Source organism: Rhincodon typus, chromosome 11 (assembly GCF_021869965.1).
Source record: "Rhincodon typus isolate 14 chromosome 11, sRhiTyp1.1, whole genome shotgun sequence".
NCBI classification, from domain to species: Eukaryota; Metazoa; Chordata; class Chondrichthyes; order Orectolobiformes; family Rhincodontidae; genus Rhincodon; species Rhincodon typus.
The window spans coordinates 74925650-74946775 of NC_063342.1; the positions used below are offsets into that span (position 1 = coordinate 74925650).

Here is a 21126-nt window from a genome sequence, read left to right on the forward strand (position 1 = left end):
CCCTTGGGCCCTCCAAGCCTGCAATGACATGCTGCCCGTCACAACTAAAACCCCCTACCCTTCCGGGGACCGTATCCCTCTATTCCCATCCTATTCATATATTTGTCTAGACGCCCTTTAAAAGTCACAGTAGTATCTGCTTCCACTACCTACCCCGGCAGCGAGTTCCAGGCACCCACCATCCTCTGTGTAAAAAACTTGCCTTGTACATCACCTTTAAACCTTGCCCCTCGCACCTTAAACCTATGTCCCCTGGTAACTGACTCTTCCACCTTGGAAAAAAGCTTCTGACTGTCCTGTCTGTCCATGCCCTTCATAATCTTGTAGACCTCTATCAGGTCTCCCCTCAACCTCCGTTGTTCTAGTGAGAACAACGCAAGTTTCTCCAAACTCTCCTCATAGCTAATGCCCTCCATACCAGACAACATCCTGGTAAATCTTTTCTGTACCCTTTCCAAAGCCACCACATCCTTCTGGTAGTGCGGCAACCAGAATTGAACATAATATTCCAAATGCGGCCTAACTAAGGTTCTATAAAGCTGCAACATTACCTGCCAATTTTTTAAACTCAGTGCCCCGGCCGATGAAGGTAAGCATGCCATATGCCTTGTTGACTGCCTTTTCCGCCTGTGTTGCCTCCATTTTAGTGTATCTGTACACCCAGATCCCTCTGCCTATCAGTACTCTTAAGTGCTCTGCCATTTACTGTATAAAACCTATTACTTCACCACCTCTCTCTTCAGTTCTGAGTAAGTCATATGAGACTTTAAACATGGGAGGCAATCTCAACGAGACATTCAAGATTTTGTAGGAGTTTGATTGGGTAACCACTAAAAGATTGTTCCCACTGGTTAGGGAATCTAAAACATGGGCCACCGTCTCAGGAAAAGGAGGAAATCACTTAGGGCAGAGATGAGGAGAAATTACTCAATTCTTACCTGAGAGGTGGTTGTTCATTGTTGAATACATTTAAGGCTGGGATACTCAGATTTTTGGTCACTTAGGGAATGCAGAGACATAAAGATTGGGCAGGCAAGTACATATAAAGTCCAAGTTCAGCACCGAACTTAATGAGCATTGATAAGCCAAATGGTTTACTCCTGATCCTATTTCCTGTGTTCTTATGAGTTTCAAGTGAAGGATTCAAATGGTAAGTAAGTGCAACATTCGCCTTGCAAAGGCCAATACATTGAGATTCAGTTTTAGATAGAGTCATATTGGATTGGACAATAATACAGAGGATTTAAACAGAGGATATTCAGTGTTGTCATAACTGTCTGTTATAGTATTAGAAAGAAAGCCAGTTTTGCTTCAATTGGACACGAGAAGGAACATGACTGCCCATTGTTGATTCACTTCAGCCAGAAAGGGACACAAGCTGATGTATTACCTCAGCATCAATGTCAAATGGAGGCATGTTTAGAATTCGAGTAGCCTGTGGACAACACGATGGGTCCTTTCCAAAGTATGAGAATTTAACGCTTGTGAGGGAATTCCAACACAGAATGGCACCAAGTGAGATGTTCATTCGGGGAGTCGGCACTGACACGATGGACCAAATGGCCTCGCTAGATTTTGATTACCTGCCCGTCGACATTTTTTTTTAGCTTGTGTGCACTGAACAAAGCGCCTTGGGGGCAAGGATACGGCCGGGCCGACGACGCTACACGAATGCAGGTAGTTGCTGCCCGGGAAAAACCCTGCTCCCAAACCCTCGGCTGCGTCACCGACAGCTCGGAGAAAGGTCCAGCTCCTTATTAGGAATGAGAGTGAATCACGTGGAGGCGATACAGGCAAAACAAAAACAGCCCTCCTCTCCGTCTCAGCCTGCTTCAGCGGAGGGGGAGAGGGAGGAGATAGGAGCTAGTTGGTGGGTGAGCTGGTGGGAGATCTGGATGAACAAGGCATTGCTGCAGAGGAGCCCCGGCAGGCACGGCTGCTGAGCTCAGTATGGAGGATCTGTATCACTCTTACAGCCGGAGTCCCGTCTGGGAAGAACTGGTGGGTAAACTCACTGTCTTCACTTCTCCGAAACGCTTTTTGACCCTGGTGGCCGGGGACATCATTTTTGGTTTGCAAGTTTTAAAATCAAGACGAGGGGATGGTTCGCATTGCATGGCTGGAGGGGCAGAGACAAGCTGTTTTCTTTCGTGCCTGATCTTTGGTTAGTGAGTCGTGGGTTGTCAGTGCTGCAAATTTGGGGAGTCGAACCTGACTTGTAACAGCCGCGGGGGCAGCGCAACTCACCAGAAGATACAAGGTTTTCTGGATGGGACTGAGGTGGGGGGGGCGGAGGTGGTGGTGTGTGGGGGTGGTGGTTGTTCGGGCTAGGGTAAAAAAATAACAGGGAGGCTGCAAAGTTCAAACAGGCTGAAGCCAGCAAGGGGAGATGATAGCGTTGAGATTTGAGTCTGTTTGGGTGCACCGTGACTGATCCAACTCCAGGAGTCGAACAGCCGCGTTTTAATTTATCAATGTCCGACAGAGGGGGAAATCGTTTCGAAATTGTTTGACCTCACGATTACCTCACCCATCCTTTATTTAAATAAAACAGAAGGACTGGGAAGCCTTCACTCCACCCCCCCCCCCTTCGCAGTCCTTCCAATAAATTAGCATCCGTTAAAAATCTGCATGGGGTCTGCAGGATCGAAAAGATTCTCGCTGTATTTTTTTCTGCCTCTAGAGATTAAAGTTCGTTGCCCGATACATCAAACTGCATAGCCCAAATACTGCGCGATTCGCAGCTTTCATACCTAGCTGGGTTCGTGTACCGAAATTGGGCAATTTAATATCAAACTGACTCAGTTACAAGGCCGCTCTGTTGACTGTGTGGGAGAGAGATTGAGCGCTTGCATATCTGTCAGCGTTTGCGTGTGTGTGTGTGGTTGTCTGTATGTGTCAGTTTGTCTGATTGTGATTGTGCAATTGTGTCAGTGTATGTGATTGTCTGTTTATGTGTGTGTATGCGCCTATGATTGAACAATTGTGTCTGATTGTGCGATTGTGCATCTATGATTGTCCGTCTGTTAATGTGTGTCACTCTATGTGCATATGTGTGTGAGATTGAAGATCAATGTTGTAATCTAGTTTGTACTTTAATTTCGGAGCAATCCTGACTTTCACAATATAATCCTCTTCTCATTTCCCACAGTCTGTTTTCTTGCTGATGTAACTTTACAAGCAGTTTTAGATTCAAGTTATTTTCAAAAGTTGCAATTAAAGTAGCTCAGGACTTATTTACAGGCAGAACCCTGATGTGTTTTTGTTTGAATGGTGGATAGACCATATTTGTGTTTAAAGTAACTTGACCGGTCTGAGATCTGTCCAAACAGTCACAGACAGCTCATTGATCAACTCCAGCTCTGGTTATGTAAATACAGCTCGATATCATTTTGAGTCACAAACAGAAACAGTGCTGGAGAAACTCAGCAGGTCTGGCAGCATCTGTAGAGAGAAAAACAGAGTTAACGTTTCAAGTCCAGTGACCCTTTGTCAGAGACCTGTTTCTCCAGCATTCTCTGTTTTTGTGTCAGATTTCCTTATCTTGTTATATTGCTTCACTTTCGATTTTTGTCAAATTCGAGCTGTGTTGACTTAAGTTTAAATGCTCGAGTGAGAAACTGAGGCGAATTGCATACTAGAATACTGTCTTTGGTAGCCGCACAAGTGGAGAACTAATGCTAGCAAGTGTCTTTTTTACCCCTGAATCTTATGGTTGACTTCTCAATAATTGACTTTTCTGTGCTGCATCAAACATGTGAGTAAAGTGGGATAGGACCCATTGCCGTTCATAAATTCTACCCCACTTTGCTGGCTTCTGTTCCATTCCTGTCCCCAGAGATCTCTGGAGGAACCAGGTGGGGGATAGGCGATGATGCACTTTCCACATCCAAGTTGACATCAGTTCTACACTCCACTCACAATACGATATCTGAAACATACCGTTTCCAATCAACTTTCAGTGGACCCACGTCCCAATTCTCAGTAATCATTGCTTGCACTTGAACCAGCTTCTATAAACAAAGTGGAAATGTTCACATATTCTTCAGGTGTTTGACAGCTTCTGTCTCTGTCCAATATACTTCAGTCAGTCTTGAACTGACTCATGCATGCATTTGATTTTCCCAATGGGCAACTGTCCCGCAGCTTCCTCCAGGGTATGATAATCAAAATTAGTTTGCATCAGTATTGATCACTCCCGGAAGTGTGGCCGTCAGTGTTTTCCGTGTCCAAGATGCTCCTCTGTGAGAATCAATGATTTCTTTCTGGATGCGCATTCTGTGACTCTCCACTCTGTGACCAATGGTGCGTGTTGAAGATTGTGCCAATAATTGTACTGATTGCAATCTAGGAATGGTTTGCTTATGTCAGTCTTTATGGCCAGGAGAGATTTAGTGTTACTAATGCGTTTTATAATATCCGTGACCAAGATGTTATAATAATTGCACTGAGACAGTGTGTATTTATGTTGATTTTATACTGAGACAGTCAAACTATGTGTTTGTGTTGATTTTATACCCAGGCAGTTGGTTTGTATTTGTGGCGAATTTACACCCAGTCAGTCAGTGTGCGTTTATGGCAATTTTTACATTGAGACACTGTGAGTGCAGATGTTGGGTAAGAAATGCTAATTTTTAAAATTTGTACGAAGTTAACTTACTTTGTAGATAGCATTAAACTTAAATCTAAAATTTAAATTATTGACTTATAGCCATAAGCAGGTTTCTTCAAGAGTTCCAGTGAAAGAACAACTTAATTAAACAGTTGAAACTGGATCCTTATTAAGAGATATTTTATGTTACGAGCATATAAAACTAGCTACTTAGTGCAATCTAGCACTTGAGTGTGACTTTCAACAGTGTCAGTGTTAATTAATAGTCAAAGAGTTATAGAGTCTTTGGAAACAGTGGAAACAGACCCTTCGGTCCAACTAGTCCATGCCAATTATGTTCCCAAACTAAACTAGTCCTATCTGCCTGTGTTTCGCTCATATCCTTCCAAACCTTTCCTATTCCTGCACTATTCCAAATATTTTTTAAATGTTCTAACTGTATCTGCATCCACCCCTTCCTCTGGCAAAGTGTTCAAGGAGTTAAGTGGAGGGAGAGAAAGTGGAGTTCTATTGCTTTTGGTTTTGCCTAAAGAGTTTCACTTTGAGAAATTGATTCTCACTCTGTCACAGGAGAAGCAGCTGGTTAATTATTTGACAAGTGTTTAAAATTTACTCTATGCCAGAGATTCAAAATAATATAGCTGCTGGTGGTAAGGTTTATTAAAATATATTTTAAAAACTAAATATAAAGATGAATATAATAACTGAGTACCCTTTAAAAGCATTAAGGAGTGCAGGACGAGTGATCTGTCATATTTACAGCATGTGGAAGTTCCTAGATAGTTTGGTCCAGAGCAAACATGTCTGCAGAAAGTGTTTTAAGTTCAAGAAGCTTCAGCTCACACTTTATAAGCTTGAGTTTGAATTACAGACACTGCAGCATGTGAGGAGAGGAGGAAAATTACCTGGATCTTTTGTACCAGAAAGCAATCATACTTCTTAGGGTTGGATCAGGGACAGGAGAGTTTGAATGAGTGAGGTAGGTAAGATGACCTAGAGGGCAGAGGTAACAAGGTGTAGAGTTGGAGGAACAGAGCAGGCCAAGCAGCATCAGAGGAGCAGGAAAGCTGACGTTTCGGGTCTGGACCCTTCTTCAGAAATGGGGGAAGGGAAGGGGATTCTGAAATAAGTAGAGAGATGGGGAGGTGAATGGAAGATGGATAAAGGAGCAGATAGGTGGAGAGGAGACAGACAGGTCAAGGAGCCGGGGATGGAGCCAGTAAAGGTGAGTGTAGGTGGGGAGTTAGGGTGGGGGTTGGTCAGTCCAGGGAAGACGGACAGGTCAAGGAGGTGGGGATGAGTCTGGTAGGTAAGAGATAGGGCTGGGGATTGAGGTGGCAGGAGTGGAAAGTTGGGAGAAAGGACGGACAGGTTAGGGAGGTGGGGACGAGCTGGGCTGGTTTTGGGATGCGGTCAGGGGCGGGGAGATTTTGAGCTTGTGAAGTCCACATTGATACTATCGGGCTGCAGGGTTCCCAAGCGAAATATGAGGTGCTGTTCCTGCAACCTCCGGGTGGCATCGTTGTGGCACTGGAGGAGGCCTAGGATGGACATGTCATCCAAGGAATGGGAGGGGGAGTTGAACTGTTTCGCAATTGGGAGGTGCAGTCGTTTGTCGCGAACCGAGTGTAGGTGTTCTGCAAAGCGGTCTCCAAGCCTCCGCTGTTTGATGTGGAACGTCTTCTTGGGACCTGGGATGTGGGTGAGATGTAGGGGCGGGTGTAGCACTTCCTGCAGTTGCAGGGAAAAGTGCCGGGGGTGGTGGGGCTGGAGGGGAGTGTGGAGCGGACAAGGGAGTCACGGAGAGAGTGCCCTCCAGAAGGCAGATAAGGGTGGGGAGGGAAAAATGTCTTTGGTAGTGGAGTCGGATTGCAGATGGCGGAAATGCTGGCGGATGATGCGTTGGATCCGGAAGTTGGTGGGGTGGTACGTGAGGATGAGGGGGATTCTGTTTTGGTTGTTATTTGCGGGGAGTGGGTGTGAGGGATGAGTTGCGGGAAACGCGAGAGACACGGTCAAGGGCGTTTTCGACCACTGTGGAGGTGAAGTTGCGGTCCTTGAAAAACAAGGACATCTGGGATGTCCGGGAGTGGAATGCCTCACCTCAGGAGCAGATATGGCGGAGGCAAAGGAATTGGGAATAGAGGATGGCATTTTTGTAGGAAGGTGGGTCCAGGTTGCAGTTTTTTTGAGTTTGTCTGGATGAAAGTGTGGGCAGCAGGAGGGATGAGCTAAGTGAACATGGCATCATGGTACAGGAAGCCACTTGAGGTCATAGATTAACTAGGAATGTAGCAGTAAGAAGGGACAGTATATTTAGGAGGACTGATACTGTTCTTTGCAGCAAAGAATGTGAGTACAGATGCCTATGTTCTGAGGAAGGGTCACCGGATCCGAAACGTTAACTCTGTTTTCTCCTCCACAGATGCTGCCAGACCAACTGAGCTTTTCCAGCAACTTTGTTTTTGTTCCTGATTTACAGCATCTGCAGTTCTTTTGGTTTTTATTTTGCCTATGTAGTCTGCCTGGTGCCAGGGTCTGGGACATTTGCTCAGGACTGGAGAGGAACCTGGAATGGGAGTGGAGGATTCAGTCGTCATGGTTCATGTAGGTACCAAGGACAAAGGTGGGACAAAACAAGAGGCTCTGCATTGTCAAATGAGGAACTAGGCACCAAATTAAGAAGCAGATCCTCTGTGTTAGTAACTGAATCATGTGCAAACTGGCATACCGCAAATCAGATTAGAGAGATAAATGTGTGGCTCAAAGATGTGTGGGAGAAGTGGATTCCAGATTGTTGGGCACTGGCACCAGTACTGGGGAAAGTAGGATCTGTACCAATGGGATGTTTTCCACCTGAACCACGCTGGGGCTGGTTTTCTGGAATGAGGGAAGTAGATGGGATTAAACTGAATAGTAATGGGGGCAAAGGATCACGTTTGTGAAGATGTGGTAAATCAGAAAGTAATGTCAAGTCCGAAGAGAAAGGTATTCATACTACAGATGATTAACCACTGTGACAGGAAGAGGTCCAGACAGTCAACCAACAAATAAGACTAGAACTTACAAACAGAGTAAAGGAATTAAAAATAGATGTTCTGTGTTTTAATGTGCATTTGGGGGAAGAAAAGGGATGAACTGAGAGTGAAATTGGAAATGAGTAAGTGCAATGTTAACCATTATAAAGACAAGATCTTAAAAGAAGTGGCTAATGAGATGGTTGATGTATTAATTTTAATATTTCAAAACTCCTTGGATTTGGGGATGATCCCATTAGATTGGATGGTAACAAATGTAACTCCTTTATTCAAAAAGAGATACAGGAAGCAGGAACCTGCAGGCCAGTTAGCCTAATATCTTGATATTGCAAAAATGTTATTATTATTAAGAAGACGTTTTAGCAGGGCACTTGGAGAAGTTCAAGGTAATCAGGCAGAATCAACTTGGTTTTGATCAATCTATTGAAGTTCTTATGTGGAGATGTTTCACGTGTGGAATGAACTTCCTGAGGAAGTGGTGGATGTGGGCACAGTTACATTGTTTAAAAGACAAGACAAGTACACGAATAGGAAAGGTTTGGAGGGAATTGGGCCCAGAGCAGGCAGGTGGAAATAGTTTAGTTTGAAATTATGTTCGGCATGGACTGGTTGGACTGAACGGTCTGTTTCTATGTTGTATGACTCAATGAGATAACGTGCTGTGGATTCACATTATGAAACCAGTAATGCATTATACTTATATGCTAACCCCCACATGAGCTTTTATTTTCCATAATATCCTTTGATGTGACAGCTTGTCAAATGCCTTCTGGAAATCTTATAGGTACAGATGAAAGGTTGGCTAATGGATACAGGGAATAGGTATGAATATGTCTTTTTCGGGTTGGAAGCTGTAACGAGTGGTGTACCACAGGGATTAGTACTGGGACCTCAACTATTTCCAATTTATATGAATGAATTAGATGGTTGCCTGATATGCTGATGACACAAAGGTAAATATGTACATAGGATAGGCAAAACTAAATTATGAAGAGGACACAAGGAGGTGACGAAAAGATATTGGTTAAATGAGTGGGCAAAGATGTGGCAATTGGAATACAATGTGGAAAAATATGAAATTGTCCGTTTTAGCAGGAAGAATAGAAACACAATTATGTATATGGTGAGAGATTGCAGAGGAGTCTGAATGTTGTCATGCATGACTTGCAGAAGGATAGTTTGGAGATACAACATGTATTAAAGAAAGCTAATAGAATGCATTGGAGAGGGTGCAGAGGAGATTTACCGCAATATTGCCTGGGATGGCACATCTTAGCTACAAAGAGAATCTGGATAAATTTGAGTTGTTTTCTTTGGAGCAGAGAAAGTTGAGGGAGGATTATGAAGGGCATGAACAGGATGGATAGAAAACAGCTGTTGACCTGAATTGAAGGATCATTAACACACTTTTTTTAAGGTGAAAGGCAGAAGGTTTAGAGTGGATTTGAGGAAAAATGTTTTCACCCACAAGGTGGTAGGGATCTGGAATACACTGCTTGGGAGGGTGGTTGAGGTGGGTAACCTCACATCTTTTAAAAAAAAAATTGGATGAGCCCTTGAAATGTCATTACATTCAAGGCTATGGACCTATGCTGGACAGTGGAACTCTTGTAGATTCAATGTATTTTTGGCGGCACAGACTCAATGGGCTGAAGGGCTTCTTCTGTACTGTATGATTCTAATGTCATCGTCTATCATAAGTGGAATTGAATACAAAAGTCGGGAGTTTATGTTTCAGTTATAGAAGGCACTGGTGAGATCGCAACTGGAGTACTGAGTGCAGTATTAGTTACTTTATTGAAGGAAGGATGTAAATGCATTGGAGAAAGTTCAGAAAAGGTTTATTGAACAAATACCAAGAATGGGCAGACCCCTACTGGGGAAACATTGGACAGGCTAGATTTGGATCCATTGGATTTTAGAATAAGAGGTGACTTTGTTGAAAGGTATAAAATTCTCATGAGTCTTAACAGGGTAGATGTGAAGAGATAGTAGGAACTGCCGATGCTGGAGAATCTGAGACAAGGTGTAGAGCTGGATGAACACAGCAGGCCAAGCAGCATCAGAGGATCAGGAAAGCTGACGTTTCAGGTCTAGACCTTTCTTCAGAGATGTGAAGAGGATGTTTCCTCTTATGGGGGTACCTAGAACTATGGTTCATTGTTTAAAAATCAGTGGTTGCCTGTTTAAAACAGAGATGAGGTGAAAATGTTTTACTGATGGCGGTGAATCTTTGGAACTCTTTGTTAAGCAAGGGGTTGAAAAGTTTCCAGCTTCCTGTATCCCCACTTGACTGGGAAATAACTTTATGATCATCTCCATGTGCTTTCCTCAATTTTCAGAGAGTTTAGGAAATTCACCTCCAACAGCAAAGCTTGTCCCCATGAATCTTCTTCCCCTGGCAATGCCCAGTTCCTGAGATAGCTGTGGCATGCTTCTTCATTTAGAGATTGTCTGTCTGTCTATGGATCTCTCTCACTCTCACTTCTACATTTTGTGTGTTAGCTTGTAAAGCCAAATAGTCCCTTCTTTCTCCTCACCATGCGTATCTTCTGCTGCCTGTCTGAAATAACACATTGATTTGTAGGGAAGCCTGATCTCAAATTTAGCCTCCTTGGCCCTATTTCCCATGGCAACACCAAAACATTAACCTCCCACTCAAGCAGAAACATTCCTTCTTTGATCCCAATTCTCTTTAGAAGTAAGTGAAGAACTTATTGTATATACTAAATTCAGGTACCAACATGACTTTCCTGGAACTTTAGGAGACTCAAGGTCTACTCCTTAATTCATAGACTGCTGCCTTTGTCTCCAAGAGTAAATACCTTGCACCTTCTTAGTAAAACAATTTAAGCCTTCCTTTAATTTCTAACAATCAAACCAATCAAAACCATTGTTTGCAATCCTGACACACTGTCAATATGAGAATTGCCCGCAAAGTTTTAAACTTTGAATGGACAATTCCCAGCGTTTGGAATCCTCTGAAAATGTTTCCAACTCTGAATAAGTCGGATACTTTGGAGTGTTACAACTATTTTACCTTACTATTAAGGAAAAGAGGGATTAAAGTCTGTTCCAATTCCTGCTTAATTGGATAACTGTCACCCAGCCTCCATTACTCACACTGACTTCCCCAGACACCAGACTCCCTCACCCACTCACCACCCAACCTCCTCACCCATTGACCTTACACACATATCTTCTTTCCCTGTCAGAGAGGCTTTGGGACATTTAACATTTAAACTCTGAAATACACCAGTCAGTGGTGTAAAAAAGGGACATGATTTGGCTTAAGAGTGCTGATCCTACGCTGTGGTGGAAGGCTTCTTGAAGAGATATGCAGTGCATTTCTTTAGGGGCCTGAATTGGACTACCAGGGCATGGTAAGTGAAAAGGAGTGGAGTGGTATAAACTGTGGAAAGAAATGTGTTTTTGTTTCTGAATTTAGCATTAAGCCATTATAGCATTAAGTACTGTGTTCTCTGAGGGCAAGTGCAGCTCTCCTTACTTAGTCTCAACAGTGTTCAAAGACAGGACTATTTTGTGTTTCACTGTCTCATTCGCACCCATAACTTGTCATTCACTCTTTTTGCCTCAAGTGTTGTGTCAGAGTCTATATGTATCTTGTAATCTGTATGTGTGTGTATGTCTTTCACTTAGCTTCTTTATCATATTAGGTGTAGATCTCATGGTCAGGCCATTTGCCTATCATAACTGACACAACTCTGGGAAAAACAAAATGGGGTCAGCTTGGAAAGATGGTTCGAAGATGATATTCCCTGTGGCATACTCATTAATTGGTACTTGGAGTATGCAGATATAAAGTGCTCTGCTGAGAACTTTCCAAAAAGTTGAGCTCACTTCTGTCTTTCCAAAATATACTTTATTCATAAAATTACTTTCTAGAAGTGTTGAAATTGGAATTTTCCAAAAGTTCAATACAGTTCAGGTCCTTTCCCTACAGCATATGTCAATAAAGTGCCTCAATACAATCGCAATCATGTGATATTTGCAATGTTCATTCCATGACAAACATACTGCGAGAGGAGATTTACAGTTTTTAGCCCCTCGGGATGCAATGGCAATTGGACTGTGGACAGTGATGTCCCCCAATTGAACAGCTTGGTTCAGTATGTTCAGTATGCGATGGGTTTCAATATACATCAGATACCCAAGCAAACAGAAATACAACTCAATGTGCCTCTTCTGTGTAGTGTTGCACATTTGCTGTAAGCACACGGTGTTTGTGTGTACGCATTTCATACCTGCTTCTCCATGGTTTGTTCCTCATTCTCCTGTAATATGTTTCAATCACACTTTCACTGACATGTATCTCCATCCACGCTCCATCTTGGGTAATGGCATTGGAAGATGAGCCAGGGCCCCGTCGGTTGACTTGGAGCCAGGACTGGTCATTCGATGTCCACCTTTGGAGGATGAGCGGGACCTGTGTAACGTGACCATCGTCAGTCGGATATGACAGCCATGGAAGCAATGGTGCCGGTGGCGGCAGAAAAGAAGCACATTGCCAGGTCCCCGGGGACGATGTTGGACGGTGGCAACTGAAGGAGCAGAGAGGGTGAAGTCCACGGAGAGGGAAAGATGAACTTTTGAAGTTGTTTCAATTTTAGTAATATCAATTTAGTGTTAATTTATTCAGTATTTTACCATTTATACAATTTATTCAGTAATTTATTCTGTAATCCAAGATGGCACCAGAATGTGGTGACTTTATCCACTTTTTACTGTATTAAATAAATTTTACAATATTAAATAAATCTAAATCTAAATCTAGGCTGGCATTTACTGGCCATCCCTAATTGCACTTGAGAAGGTGGTGGTGAGACTCCTTTAGAACTGCAGTGTTTTTGGTTTAGGTACATCCACGTTGCTGTTAGGAAGGGTGTTCCAGGGTTTTGATAGCGACAGTGAGGAAACCCCATTCAGTTTCAAGTCAGAGTGGAAGGAGGAGAACTTGCAGATGGCGACGTTTGCATGCATTTTCTACCCTTGTCCTTCCAAGTGGCAGAGGTCAACAGTTTTGAAAGGTGCTGTCATTTGGTTTTTGTTTTATATTCGCTATTTGAGTGTCTTTGGCCTACACACTGATAATGACCTGCTGTACGAAATCTATTTGGTTTATCTCCACTTTCGGCCAACTGTGGCATGAACCTGCAGTCATTGTGTTAGCGTGGTTAAAACAGCTGGCCTGGCAATGCTGATTTGTGTCTGAATCTCATGTTCCTGTCTTTCTAAGTCACTCACATTCTGCAAGCTTCATTTTGTACTGGAATTTAGGGGGTTAATGAAATCATGTGCTTTTCTCTCACTTTCTCCATACGTCCTAGATCTCTTTATATTTATGTCCATGTTTTATTCTTGGGTGCCTATAGCTGTGTCTTACACTCTTTCAGTGTCTCTGTTTCATGATCTTTCTTCAGGAGCCTTTCTGTCAATGTGTGCCTTTATCTACTCAATCCCTCTTGATAATCTCTCCTCTAACAGTCAACTCAATGGATTTGCCATCACTTGTTCCACTTGATCTTCTGATTGGAGCCAAAGCATCCCCCATCAATGAATTCCTTTCCACCCTGATATACCAACGATCCATTTTTGGCCGCACTTTTGCTCACTTTCAATTTGTGTTCCACAAATACAATGACAGCATCCCCCTTTTTCCAGGACTATAACATAAAGTGCTGAAAATACTTAACAAGTCAAGTGGCAGCTGTGGAGACAGAAACAAGAGTAAATATTTCAAGTCACTGTCCTTCCTTCAAGACTCCCTCCTGTCTTGATCCTGCTTCACCTCTGCCATCAGACCAACAGTCTTGAATGAGCTGCAATTTCCTCTAGCAAACCATTAGGAAATCTGAAACCGATGTGTTCGGCTTGGCAACAAGCTCGTAGGGTGGCCATCATCATCATTACCTCTCCCTGTTTGTAATTCAAGCTCAACTAAGTTGCTTGAAACTTCAACTCGGATACCTTAACCTTACCATTGACAAAGATCCCTTACTAACATACCATCTGTCTCTGTCACTTATGGACATAACTATTCAAAAGGCTCTCCAGGGAAGGGTAACATAATCTGTCCATTCTACACATCAAATCTATTCTCTAGGTACCCTCTTCACCCCACCATTTGCTGATCTATGCTGACCCCCAGTCATCTGATACCTCAAAGCTAACATTCTCATCCTCATGGTTAAACTGTCACATGGTCCTCTCCTTCCTACAACAGTCTTCACCGTTTCATTGCCACATTCTATTCCTCCTTATTTATTTCCCCCTCACTTGCCCCTCAACTACTCAAGTCCTGTTCCCTTTTCTTGTGCATTGTCCATTATGATTGATGGTCATAACTTTGGGTTCCATGTCCTTTAACATCCTCAATCTTGACATTTTTCTTCATTTAAGATCCTGTTTATAAATCACATCTGACAGAAGGGTCTAGGCCCGAAACGTCAGCCTTCCTGCTCCTATGATGCTGCTTGGCCTGCTGTGTTCATCCATCTCTACAACTTGTTATCTCAGATTCTCCAGCATCTGCAGTTCGTACTATCTCTGACATTTTTGTCACACCAGTTTCTATTTTCTGTATCTCTGTGAAGCGCCTTGAAATATATCCACCATCACTGAACACATGATAGAAATATAAATAGTTTGGAAATGTCTTTCTATATTATGTCTCTATTTATAGCTCATTGTTTTTGTTCAAAGTTTCTGTTTCCGTTTTCATCTCTTTAGGAGCTCTTCTATACGTAACTTGTGCCCCTTACCCATTTCTCTCTGCCTATGGTTCTGTCTCAGTACTTTGCCTCTGGTCTGAAAAAGTATGTGCTTCTGATATTGTTTTTCTATCTAATTTCATGTTTGACTTCTTCTCCTGTACCATTTTCAGTATCTGTCACTCACAGTCCTCTATTTGTTCCTTCATCCCTGTAACTCTCTTTTGTGTGTGTGTATTTCTGTCTCACTTAATTTTTTTGTGCTTATGTAGTTTTTCCTCTGTACCTGTTTTTTTTTGGTATTCCTCTCTCTCAGAATTTTTCCTTCCTGATATTTGTCCTTCAATCTCTGAATGTTTTTGACTTCTAGACTTAGTTTCTCTGCACCTCGGCCTCTAACATTCCTCTCAGTACAATGGGCTTTAGCTCTCTCTCTCTGTACACTGGCATGTGGCTATATCTCTTGTACACAGGCTTTTAGCTCTCTCTCTCACACTGGCACCTCTCTTGCTTTGTGCACTGGCCTTTTGGTCTCGGTCTCTCTCTCTCTCTGAACAGCAGAGTTCTGTGTACACCTGCATTTTTGTCTTTCTCTGTAGACTGACCTCTAGCTCTCTCGTTTGACATGCTCTGGTGTTAGCTCCTTCTCTCTCTCTCTCTGTGCACGCCAACCTGTGTACAGTCTATTTTGTGTGTTTCTCTCTCACTTTCTTTGTCAGTTTGTCTGCCTCTTGCTTTCTGGATCTGTGTATGTCAGATGTTCTCAGTGCCTTCCTCTTTCTTTCTCTTTTTAAAAAGAAATGTTGTAACCAATCTGTTCAGAGATGTTACTACACACCTCTGGAGATGGTGGGACGTGAACCCAAGCCATCAATTCTGCTTTTGCTCTGCATGCCTGTGCCTCTTTTTTATTCCTGTCTGTTTCACACTTGCTATTTGTGCTTCTCAGTCTCTTTTTTTCCTTCAGTCTCTCTCTCTCTGCCAATCTCTCTGCCTCTGTTAGTTTCTTTCTTCATCTACTCTTTCTTTATCCACAGTAGTTTCTCTAAATACCTTTTGCACCTGTATAGTTCTGACACACTGTCGATGTCAATATGTTTTTCTCCTTCTACTCTGTGTTTCAGCATTTCTGCCATTGTTTAAATGCTGCTTCTGTGGAATATTTCTTTAACACATTAAAAGGTGCAAGGTGTTCATTGCTTCTTCGCTTTAATGATTTTTTTTTCCCTGTCTGTACATACCTCACTTCTGCATGTCTCAAATCAGTTTTTGCAGTTTCTCTGTCCTTCAGTCTGCCTGTACACCTGTCTTTCGCCCTACATGTGTTTCTTTCCATTTCTCCTCTGTTTCTGCTAGACAACAGCTGTCTGCTGCTGACTTTTTTCCATCCTTTGTTTGTCTTTTCTTCTTTATTCTACTTTTCTACCCATCAGTCTGTGTTCATCTATTCCTTTGCTATGGTCTCGTTCTCTGTCAATTTCCTGAATTTCTTTTCAATGTTTCTCTATTACCATGTTCCTTTTTATTGTACATTTCTTTCTTTTTGCGTCTGTAAGTTTCTTTCTTTCTCCATTTTCTCTGTCACTGTCTGTCTCTCTGTTTTATGTTTCTCTCCTGATTCCTCATATTTTTCTCACTCTTTAGTTTTGTTTCACTTTTATTAAATTTTCTGCCTGTGTCTCTGTCTCTAACTCTCTTTATATCCTTAGTTCTTCGTTTACATCTGACTATTTATCGGTCTATCTCAGCATTTCTCTCTATTTCATTTTCTATCTCTGATCATTTGCCCTCTGTTTATTTACCTCTTTATTTCCGTCTTTCATTATCTCTATTTCTATATCTCGACATTGTTTTGTTGTGTCTTTCTCTGTTTCATTATTTCTTCGCATGGCTTTGTATGTTTTTTGGGTCTTTTCTGTGTTTTCATAAGTCATTCTCTACTTCTCCCTCGTTGTAGCCCCACTTATTTGTTTATCCCTGTATTTCTTTCTTTCTGTGCTCATCTCTCTCCCCTGTTTATCTGTATATCTCACATTCTTAGTTCCTATCCCTATTTATTTATGTTTCTCTCATTCAGCTTGTGTTCATTATTTCCCATTGTTTCTCTGTTTGTCTCAGTGTCTACCTGTTTTTCTTTATCTCTCTCCCTCTTTTTTTGCATTTTTCTGTATTTGTTTTTCCGTGTGCTTATCTCTGTTTCTCTGGATGGTTCTTTGGGTGTCGTGTGTTACTACCGCATCTCCTATTCTCTGTCTCTTTCACTTTTTCTGTGTTCATCTCTCTCACTCCTTGTTTCTCTCTTTATTTATTTCAAAGTCCTCTTTTTCTTTATTTCTGTTTCATTGTGTTTATCTTCCTTGGCTTCCCTTTGCAATTTTCAGTTTCTTACTTTTTCTTATTCTCTTTCCTTTAGTCATCCTATTTTTCTCTGCAACTTCCACTGTTGCTGTTTTGTTTTCTCCGGTTCTTTTGTTGTATCATTCTGATTCTGTGTTTCATTTTGTTTCTCCCTGTCTTTGTCTACAGTTGTATATTTATGCCTCTTTAATTTAACCTCCCCGTGTTTATCACTTTCTCTGTTCCTCCCAATTTCACTTTCTTTTGTTTCTCTCTCTCAACCTCTCCTCCGTTCATCTATTCTCGATTTCTCTCTGTTTTAGCTGTGTCCCTCTATCTTTATCTCTCTCATCGGTTTCACTCGCCTTTTCTATGTCTTTATCTTGTCTCAGTCTTTATTCATTTCCAGCCTGCCTTTCCCCCACCATTTCCACTTCTGTCTGATTTTCTTTATCTGCCAAATCTCCATCTCTGCCTTTATCTCTCCATCTCTATTTCGTCCCTGTCTTTATCTCCCTCTGTTTGTGTTCTATGTGTCTCTATCTCTCCGTGTTGTTTTATCCCCCCTAATGTGTATTTCTCTGCCCCCCTCCCCCTTCTGTGTCTACCTCCCTTGTTTCTTTTTCCTCTTCTCCTCTCTCTCTCTTTCTCTGAACTTTCTGTCTCACCCTTTGCCCAGAGTCCGGCTGGAACATGGCGGCGAAGCCCGGAGGCGCCGCACCGCGCTGGGCTGGGTCTGACAGGAAAGCGGCTCAACCTCACGCCAAGTCTTCCCTCTGCCCGCAGGAATCGGAGAAGGTGGCGGCGGCAGCGGCCGGGGCGATGGCGGGCCCTGGGGCCGGAGCTCCGCAACAGCAGGCGACCGGAGGCGGCCCGGGAGCCGCTGGGGACGAGTCCTCAGACAGCGAAGGGGAGCATGAAGGGCCACAGAAACTCATCAGGAAAGTGTCGACCTCCGGCCAGATCAGGAGCAAGGTAAGATTCACGCTGTGAGCGAGGGAGGCGGGGGAAGGAGGCTACAACAAAAACGAGGCCGCGGCTCCGGCTGCCCGTTGCTAGGCTCGGTTGCTAGGGAGCGGCCCCGATGTCAACCCCGCTGTCCCCATGGCAGCGGGAGTCAGGCAGCAGCCGGAGGACCAGGCCCCAGCTGCTGGGCCACAGCCAGGGGAAGGTAAGCAGGTAACTTCAAAGCAAAGACACTTTCACCTGACCATCAATCCATCACCCATGGCGGGGCGGGGTGGTCCCCTGGTCATCCCTGTCCATCCCTGTCCACATTTTATCTTTGCATGGCCCCGTGCCCGCTGCCAACATTGATAATGAAACTGGCTGTGCAAAACTTGGCATAGTGCTCCTCATGCCTGATGGTCCTGCAGTGCTTCCACTGGGAACGGCAGGCTGGAACACGACAAGTTTATGTGAAGTTCCCCGTATAAGCGTGGAATATGTGATGAAATAGTTGACGCGTACAGATGGGTATTAAAATGTTGTGATATGTGACATTTGGTTAAACAATAATTTTTAGGGATACCATTTTGGAAACATTTTTTATTTGTTTACAAGCGCAATAAGGCAAATAACAATGCGTTCTTGTGAAAGTTTCCCCCAAATAAAAAATATTTTCAGCAAAACAACAAATTTTGTTTTTACATATTTCAGATCAGTGTCTGCAAAATGGCATGTACTCATTATAAACTATTGAAACTGCTTTAACAAGTTAGATTGTGCAGAGCTTCCTTATTAGGACTAGCTTGAAACTCTAATTTGCTGAAGAATTTGGGACAGAATATTAACTCGAGAATGAAAAATATTTTAACTTTATCAATATCAATTTTCTGCTGTTGCCCAGAATGTTTCCTAGCATATTCCAAGTGTTGGAGAATAATATTAGCAATCCACATCAAGTGGAGTAGTTATATATAAAGTGGGAGTGGAAAAGAAGTTAAAGTAGGGATGGATTGAGGTAAAGTTCATATTATCTGTGTGCAGAAAAGCCTGGGACTGGAGGCTGGTGCAGGTTTGTTTTTAGAATTCATAGGACTGAAGCTGTTTTCCTGTTAGCAGTGATTTGCACTTATTTAATTCACACAGTAAATGTCCACACTGCTTCAGAGATATAAACTACAACTGAACCAAGGAAAGAAGTATTAGGAGGAATGACAAAATAGACATGTTCAAAAAGACAGGCTTTAAATGCACAAAGTTACTTCTGATACGGTTCGTAAAGGTATTCATTATTGCTTTTGTGTGTATACAACGTTATAGTTAACCTTTCTTCAGGTTAAAGTGATACCATTGCCAGTTAGAAAGTTTAAGTTTCTGGTTCAGGTTCCCGACAGTATTTAAATATGTAGTCTGAGTTGATAATTCAGTGTAGCACTGAGAAAGGGCTGCATTGGTGAAGTGGCCAAATAGGTGCACTATTTGAGAGTTTTTTTTTCTCTCCTCAATCAAGATTGCCAAATATATTGAATTCACTTTTCTTCGTGGGGTCTTGTGTTATGTGGATTAGCTGCTGCATTTGACCATTTTGACAACAGTTAGTGGGTGCATAAGAGACAAAGATGATGAAATATTATTTGAAAGAGAAGCTGACACAAAAATGTAGAAGTAAATTTTACGATGATCCCCATGTAGAGGCAAGCAGTGGACCAAACATTATGCTATCAGAGGTAAAGAGTGCCTAGAAATTGATCAATGTACGTATGAGAAATGGTCTAGCCATACATGGAGTACCAATGTATGACCTAAAAGTGTTTGGAGAAACAGAATTAGAAGTGGTAACAGAAATTTGTAATCAAATACATTCCAAATGATTGAGACATCCATTATTCTTTAATTTACCTAAGAAACCTAAGATTATGGAGAACTAAATTTTAGAATTTAGCTTAATGAGTCATCTTATTAAAGTGATCTTTAAAATCATATTGGAAAGAAATAATAACACATTTGGAGCAGAAATCATTGAAATGCTGTCTGGATTTAACCTTGAGTAGGAAGAAGACAGGCAATATTTAACTTAATCGCTGATAAATATCTGGAGGTAAATATGAATATTTACATATGCTTTGTGGACTATGAAAAAGCGTTTGATTGTGTTTATCACCAAAAGTTAATAAATGATGTTACTGAAATGTGCAATTTATTCAAAACCTATATTGGGACCAAATACTGAACATGAGGCTAGGAGAGGGACAATCTGATGTGTTTCACTTGAAGGGAGGAGCGCAACAAAACTGTGTACTGTTGTTGCCAAGATTATTCAGTCCACACACAGAACAAACATTCAGAGAATTAAATACAAACAAATTAAATACAAAAAAATCAGAAGCAAGTATATCCTTGCGGTATACTGACAACAGCACTACTCGCAAGGTCCTAAAATATATCATAGTTGAAGTAAAATTTACAACATGATTTCTAAAGTCGAGTGTGAAACCAATGAGACAAAAACCGTGGTTCTTGGAAGGGATACATGAGAACAAACTAGAATGGGGTACGTTCATAAGTTTGTCTCGGTAGGACAAATACTGGTGGTAGATGTGATGCAGAAGTTAGCAAAAGCATAATGATAGCCAGAAGTAATTTTGTGATGGTGCATAATGTGTCAGCTACAAGAGAACTCCAGCTTGTAATAAGGAAAATCTTATAAGATACTACATTCTGTTCACTTCCCTATATGCTTCAGAAACTATCTCAGTGGTCTTTGCCAATCCCACAACCCTCCTAGGTATCAGTATTAATGTAATCCTACCCTGTTGTGCAATCCTGATTTTAATTGCTGCCCCACTATTCTGCCATATGAGTGTTTTATTGCGTTAAAAGTACCATATAAAAGCAAGTTGTTTACACTGTGCCGTCACGTTACTGAATGAGCTATATGGTCTCAAGATTTTGAAAAATATTATGGATGAATTCATTGGTTTCTAGTATTGTGAATTTTCATAAATTTATTCTGAGAAACATGAGATGAAAGGAAAAGTTTACATTGTGATCTTGTAATACAACTCACTAAGCACATTATTTTTTCCACTGCCCCATGTGATCTGAGGAAAGGAAGAGTTAATTAAGTTTACAGATTGTGAGACTCATCAGTGGATCATGGAATTAACAGTTTTAGTGTGCACTGGTTCTCAAATTGGAGCCTGAGGATCCTCCAGCAGAGACTTTGTGATGCAAGAAAGGAGGGAGAGAGAAAAGTGGGAACTACTGGGCAACTACTTGAGTTGTCAAAAACATCCTGGAATCTCTTATTAAGACCATTTTAATAATGTGCTTAGGCAATCACAAGGGCGGCATGGCAGCTCAGTGGTTAGCATAGCCTCACAGCGCCAAGAACTCTGGTTCGATTCATTCTCAGGCGACAGTCTGTGTGGAGTTTGCACATTCTCTATGTGTCAGTATCGGT

At 42.1% G+C, this 21126-nt stretch overlaps 1 protein-coding gene across 1 annotated transcript in view; it reads left to right on the forward strand.

Annotated features, from left to right (window-relative positions):
- The first annotated feature begins 1839 nt into the window (after nucleotides 1–1839).
- The window catches only part of LOC125484389 (diacylglycerol kinase eta-like), an 82784-nt gene continuing 63497 nt past the window's right edge, over nucleotides 1840–21126 (forward strand). The window contains exons 1-2 of the mRNA XM_048602937.1: nucleotides 1840–2001; nucleotides 17505–17693. Coding sequence (XP_048458894.1) covers nucleotides 1951–2001; nucleotides 17505–17693 — 240 coding nt within the window. The 5' untranslated portion in view covers nucleotides 1840–1950. The remainder of the gene's footprint in view (nucleotides 2002–17504; nucleotides 17694–21126) is intronic.